The 6,847-nt window shown below is 38.4% G+C and overlaps 1 protein-coding gene across 3 annotated transcripts in view; it reads right to left on the bottom strand.

The window, feature by feature from the left end:
* Positions 1 to 499: 499 nt before the first annotated feature.
* The window catches only part of LOC135477590 (poly [ADP-ribose] polymerase tankyrase-1-like), a 9,429-nt gene continuing 3,081 nt past the window's right edge, over positions 500 to 6,847 (bottom strand). For all 3 annotated transcript variants that reach the window (XM_064757751.1, XM_064757750.1, XM_064757752.1), the window contains 5 exons: positions 5,086 to 5,137; positions 4,582 to 4,704; positions 2,615 to 2,713; positions 2,214 to 2,276; positions 500 to 1,869 (listed from right to left, as the gene is read on the bottom strand). In XM_064757751.1, coding sequence (XP_064613821.1) covers positions 1,700 to 1,869; positions 2,214 to 2,276; positions 2,615 to 2,713; positions 4,582 to 4,704; positions 5,086 to 5,137 — 507 coding nt within the window. In that variant the 3' untranslated portion in view covers positions 500 to 1,699. The remainder of the gene's footprint in view (positions 1,870 to 2,213; positions 2,277 to 2,614; positions 2,714 to 4,581; positions 4,705 to 5,085; positions 5,138 to 6,847) is intronic.

Here is a 6,847-nt window from a genome sequence, read left to right as displayed (position 1 = left end):
AACACTGACCATAACTTCGGGAAAATTGCTGTTCTGCCGCGTTTGAATTTAAGAAAAACTATTACATGCACAAGGTGCATCTAGATGTACAAAGCAGGTGCAGAGAAAAAATTTACACACTCTACATTCATTTATACTGTTATTGATGCAAAGAAAAGTTTTAAATGTACAGAGATACATTTTAAAAATTTAGTATAAACTGTCAACAGATTTGTTGTTCCATAATTTAATTATGAAACTGATAAAATGATTGGAATATTTGTAAGTGTGCATATGCCAGAGTCAGTCAAATAAATGGGTGGACTGGTGCATGTATGTACCTCATATTTCATATTTGTCTTGTATTGATGGTTTTGCTCAACAGGAATCACAAAGAAACCAGTGAGGGTATAATCTTCTACACTGTATAAGCAAATGTTTAGTTATAACCTGTACTGAGCGACGTCTATTCGTATATCATAACTGGATACAAAATACACCGGTAATATGCGAAATTTTACAAGGAAATTTACACTATTTAATAAGCAACAAATAACAAAACTGCAACATAAGGAACCGTGACTTTTAAGGGCCCTGTCCTGCATAATTGCCATGCAAGCCAGTTTCTACATTAAATGATTAGTTTCTATATAAAATATATTTTTAAAAACTGATACAGCCAAAACAAGAGCGATTACTAATGGAGATAGATTTAGCAAGTAATGAGGGATTACAAAACTACTGCCATCATCCTTGTTATTGAAACGAATTACATGTACAATGAAAAGGTATAAATGCGAAGTAATATCGTTTCATCTTATTAAACATATTCAGACTGTTTACTGGTAATGTGGCAAGCGCTTGACATACTGAATGGTATACCACTAATCCATATTGTCTCACAAGCCACATTACAGCAAACGTCTAAAAAAAAATACAACAAAAAGTTGTTGAAATATCACAGTCGTGGAATCAAAATGCAAATAAAATTTTCCACAGTATTCTTTGACCAATATGGTGTGGATCTATTAAGACCCACAGTCACAGAGCTTAATTTTTTTCATTTTTTTTTTCTTTTTCGGATAACCTTCATGTTACTTTCTCCTTCAGACAAAACTTGTTAGAAAGTCCAAAAATGGTAAATGCATTGTTTCCGGTCACAAGTATCAGGAAGGGATGATATCCGAATTTCAGCTCAACTACTACGTATCTTAAGTATCAACACAGTAACTTCCGTATGATATAAATGAAATCAAATTGCCATGGGACAACTGATATTGTTCAAACCGTGAATGGTCAGCGTCTGAAAATGGAGAGCATTGCTGACATATGGAATGTGCAGTTAATAAGGTCACATTTGGGAGAAAAGTTGGAATCATCGCACCAAATAATATAATATCCGTGAGTCATTTTGATTCATTGTTTTTACCACAGTTCGTCTGTACACTAAATTAGTTGGTTAGCGCGCTAGGGCGGCGTAATAACCCAGAAGCCTCTCACCAATGCGGTCGCTGTGAATTCCAGTCTAGCTTATGCTGGCTTCCTTTCCACGACTGCGCATGGTCGTGGGTTTCCCCCGGGCTCTGTCCGCCATAATACTGGCCGCTGTCGTATAAGTGAAATACTCTTGATTATGGCGTAAAACACCAATCAAATAAATAAATAAATAAATTCAAGCTTCAGACAGTGTTCTAAGCTTATCACAGAGAGAGTGACTATCTTATCTTAGAGTCATTAGAGGTAGCTTTGGTGCCGGTGACTCTAGCATGAGTCGCCGGTGAGGGCTCATCAGCCCGAGGGAGATATGGGGCGGGGTGTGAGGCTCTATGACGTCCCACACGTGAGGGTTAGCAACGTCAATACGCAAAGCCTGCGCAACCTCTTTGTGACCTGTTGGGAAGACAAACAAAAACTGATATTGAGAAAGATTTTTTTAAACAATGTTAATGAACTGGATTGACAAACAGGCTGAGCCTGTATAAATGTCTCTCTACGCAGGATAGTGTTCACAGCAAAAGCTGATTACAAGTTGACTGACTGGAAATTCGATATTAAATATCTGATAATAGAAATAATAAACTGAAAACGATAGGCCAAACCTTTTCTGTACGAGGATATAGAAAAAAAGTGAACTAAGATATTACTGTCTTAAGATGCTGTAATGATCACTATCATGCAACTACAAAATGGTACATGAGTTTGGCTTTAGTTCATATAAAGTAAAATAGAAATACCTGCACTGACAGCACTGTCTATTGGGTAAATTCCGGAATTGTTGCACCTATATGGGTCGGCACCTACAGAATGGAAAGACAGTTGTAACACTTTTGATGAACTATACCCATTTATACAATAGATATCAGTTAACAATTAAAATTCAACATTATATCATTTAAGACACTTAATGCTGAAAATGTGATTGTTTTAATTGACAGTTCAAAATTACGCGTTCAGTCGCGTTTTAATTTTTCACCTAACTTAAGTCAAACCCAGTTTTGTGCCATCGGTCCAGTTCTCATTTATTAGTTTTAACAAGCAAACCTACAAAGTATCAGAAACGTTTACCGAAAGACATATTACTGGCCATGAAAAAAAAAACCCAAAAAAGATTAAGCTGTTTCATGGGGTAACAAACCTTTCATGAGAAGGTAGTTAACCAAAGGGAGATCACCTTTACTGGCAGCACGATGCAAGGGAGTGTAGCCTCGATGGTTGGATTTATTTACACTGCAACCTGAAAACAAATACAATGAGCAAGAAACACAAGTGTATTATATTTATACATTTATTTATCCAATAAACTGATTTGTATTTAACGTAGTATTCATGTTAAGTATCACCTGTAACATGGCAATTCACAAAGCGCACCAAAACCCAGCTGACAATTTGGCCGTAACCTAGTAAAACGGTCCAGTTAAGTCCAGTTAAATCAAAATGACTGTTGGAACCAGTATATGTATATATCGACACACATTCATATTAAAATAAAAAAAATTTCCATGATATGATGTTAATGGGATTATGGTGGTCCTGGATTTACCATACCATGGTGTATAATGGCTCAGAACAACTTTCAGTGACATGAGAGTGCTGGTCCTAGATTTACCATACCACGGTGTATAATGGCTCAGAATATCTTCCAGTGGCATGAGAGTGCTGGTCCTGGATTTACCATACCATGGTGTATAATGGCTCAGAATATCTTCCAGTGGCATGAAAGTGCTGGTCCTGGATTTACCATACCATGGTGTATAATGGCTCAGAATATCTTCCAGTGGCATGAGAGTGCTGGTCCAGGATTTACCATACCATGATGTACAATGGCTCAGAATATCTTCCAGTGGCATGAAAGTGCTGGTCCTGGATTTACCATACCACGTTGTACAATGGCTCAGAATATCTTCCAGTGGCATGAGAGTGCTGGTCCTGGATTTACCATACCATGGTGTATAATGGCTCAGAATATCTTCCAGTGGCATGAGAGTGCTGGTCCTGGATTTACCATACCACGGTGTATAATGGCTCAGAATATCTTCCCGTGGCATGAGAGTGCTGGTCCTAGATTTACCATGCCACGGTGTACAATGGCTCAGAATATCTTCCAGTGGCATGAAAGTGCTGGTCCTGGATTTACCATACCATGGTGTATAATGGCTCAGAATATCTTCCAGTGGCATGAGAGTGATGGTCCTGGATTTACCATGCCACGGTGTACAATGGCTCAGAATATCTTCCAGTGGCATGAGAGTGCTGGTCCTGGATTTACCATACCATGGTGTATAATGGCTCAGAATATCTTCCAGTGGCATGAGAGTGCTGGTCCTGGATTTACCATGCCATGGTGTATAATGGCTCAGAATATCTTCCAGTGGCATGAAAGTGCTGGTCCTGGATTTACCATACCATGGTGTATAATGGCTCAGAATATCTTCCAGTGGCATGAGAGTGCTGGTCCTAGATTTACCATGCCACGGTGTACAATGGCTCAGAATATCTTCCAGTGGCATGAGAGTGCTGGTCCTGGATTTACCATACCATGGTGTACAATGGCTCAGGACATCATCCAGTGGCATGAGAGTGCTGGTCCTGGATTTACCATACCATGATGTACAATGGCTCAGAATATCTTCCAGTGGCATGAGAGTGCTGGTCCAGGATTTACCATACCATGATGTACAATGGCTCAGAATATCTTCCAGTGGCATGAAAGTGCTGGTCCTGGATTTACCATACCATGGTGTACAATGGCTCAGGACATCATCCAATGGCATGAGAGTGCTGGTCCTGGATTTACCATACCATGATGTACAATGGCTCAGAACAACTTCTAAAGGCATCAGAGTTTTATCAGTATGCATTCAGATCAAGTTAAAAACACCTACATTTCATAGGCCTATGTAATGTGTATAAATGTGTGTTCTAAAGGTGTGAGTTTTGTTCAATGTTTGACATGCTCCACTGTCGCACACGCAAAACAACGGCACATGACACATCGGCTTTCTGGAGAAAGTGACAGTGTATGAGTTGAAACGTTGAAAGTCAAACAATGTGACATATTTACAGTGCCTGCAGCGTTCGCCTGTGAGACTGAGTACAGCTTACCGGCGTCTATGAGCTCATCAAGCGCACCAAAGTCAGGCTTGCCGTTCGGAGAGTTCAAGATTCCGTAGGTTGCCAAATATAGTGGGGAGTCCCCCTGAGTGCTTGTACAGTGGGGGTCGCCACCTTGAAATCAACAGTTTATAGTTAATAAAGTATAAGTGATAGGCTATCAATTTCTGCTAGGTAAAGACCGGTTGGCATCAACCAACCGGTCTTATTTTCTGGGTGAAAGTCTTATTATCCGTTGCTATTTTTTAAATAGATCCCAACTTTATACATGATAGTACACACATTTAACGATACTTGCCAGTGGAATATAACGCTGTATATGCACGGAAAAACGAAACTGTGTCTGCTAAATTCGACGATATTTTCCCGTGCTGGGTTTATACTTAATATGAGCGAAATAATATCATAATGTTTTCTAAACATTTAGCGCTCAGTAAAAACAAAGAATAAACAATTACATGTATCTGATGAGGAAAACAAGCAAACACTGCTTACCCTGCTCTGTCATATACTGGATGAGTCGCCTGTGTCCACTCAGACATGCGCACTGCATTATGCAATAGAAAGCCACGGTAATTTTGCTTACTTATACTTATTATCTGCAGAAAACAATTACTATTACAACTGATATGAATACAGAGGTACAGTTTTGGTAGGTGCTCATCAAAAGTTACAACACATGACATACATATACATATTTTTTGGAATGGTGTTTGTTGATTGATGCTCAAGGATTAATCACCTTTTGTGTTTGTTTGTTGTTTCCTTTCCCACTAAAACAGGATGTCTAACCACCTTTTGTGTTTGTTTGTTGTTTCCTTTCCCACTAAAACAGGGTGTCTATACACCTTTTGTGTTTGTTTGTTGTTTCTTTTCTCACTAAAACAGGGTGTCTATACACCTTTTGTGTTTGTTTGTTGTTTCCTTTCCCACTAAAACAGGGTGTCTATACACCTTTTGTGTTTGTTTGTTGTTTCTTTTCTCACTAAAACAGGGTGTCTATACACCTTTTGTGTTTGTTTGTTGTTTCTTTTCTCACTAAAACAGGGTGTCTAACCACCTTTTGTGTTTGTTTGTTGTTTCTTTTCCCACTAAAACAGGGTGTCTAATCACTTTTTTGTGTTTGTTTGTTTTCCCACTAAAACAGGGTGTCTATACACCTTTTGTGTTTGTTTGTTGTTTGTTTTCCCACTAAAACCAGGGTGTCTAATCACTTTTTTGTGTTTGTTTGTTTTCCCACTAAAACAGGATGTCTAACCACCTTTTGTGTTTGTTTGTTGTTTCTTTTCCCACTAAAACAGGGTGTCTATACACCTTTTGTGTTTGTTTGTTGTTTCCTTTCCCACTAAAACAGGGTGTCTATACACCTTTTGTGTTTGTTTGTTGTTTCTTTTCTCACTAAAACAGGGTGTCTAACCACCTTTTGTGTTTGTTTGTTGTTTCTTTTCCCACTAAAACAGGGTGTCTAATCACTTTTTTGTGTTTGTTTGTTTTCCCACTAAAACAGGGTGTCTATACACCTTTTGTGTTTGTTTGTTGTTTGTTTTCCCACTAAAACAGGGTGTCTAACCACCTTTTGTGTTTGTTTGTTGTTTCTTTTCCCACTAAAACAGGATGTCTAACCACCTTTGTGTGTTTGTTTGTTGTTTGTTTTCCCCACTAAAACAGGGTGTCTAATCACTTTTTTTGTTTCGTTTGTTTCCTCCACTAAAACAGGGTGTCTATACACCTTTTGTTTGTTGTTTTTTTTCCCACTAAAACAGGGTGTCTATACACCTTTTGTGTTGTTTGTTGTTTGTTTTCCCACTAAAACAGGGTGTCTAACCACCTTTTGTGTTGTTTGTTGTTTCTTTTCCCACTAAAACAGGGTGTCTAATCACTTTTTTTGTTTGTTTGTTTTCCCACTAAAACCAGGGTGTCTATACACCTTTTGTTGTTGTTTGTTTTCCCACTAAAACAGGGTGTCTAACCACCTTTTGTGTTTGTTTGTTGTTTCTTTTCCCACTAAAACAGGGTGTCTAATCACTTTTTTGTGTTTGTTTGTTTTCCCACTAAAACAGGGTGTCTATACACCTTTTGTGTTTGTTTGTTGTTTGTTTTCCCACTAAAACAGGGTGTCTAACCACCTTTTGTGTTTGTTTGTCTGTTTCTTTTCCCACTAAAACAGGGTGTCTAATCACTTTTTTGTGTTCGTTTGTTTTTCCCACTAAAACAGGGTGTCTATACACCTTTTGTGTTTGTTTGTTGTTTCTTTTCT

Source organism: Liolophura sinensis, chromosome 11, assembly GCF_032854445.1.
Source record: "Liolophura sinensis isolate JHLJ2023 chromosome 11, CUHK_Ljap_v2, whole genome shotgun sequence".
Classification (NCBI taxonomy): domain Eukaryota; kingdom Metazoa; phylum Mollusca; class Polyplacophora; order Chitonida; family Chitonidae; genus Liolophura; species Liolophura sinensis.
Note: the sequence above shows the minus strand (reverse complement) of the source record. Positions and strands in the feature narration are given on the sequence as shown.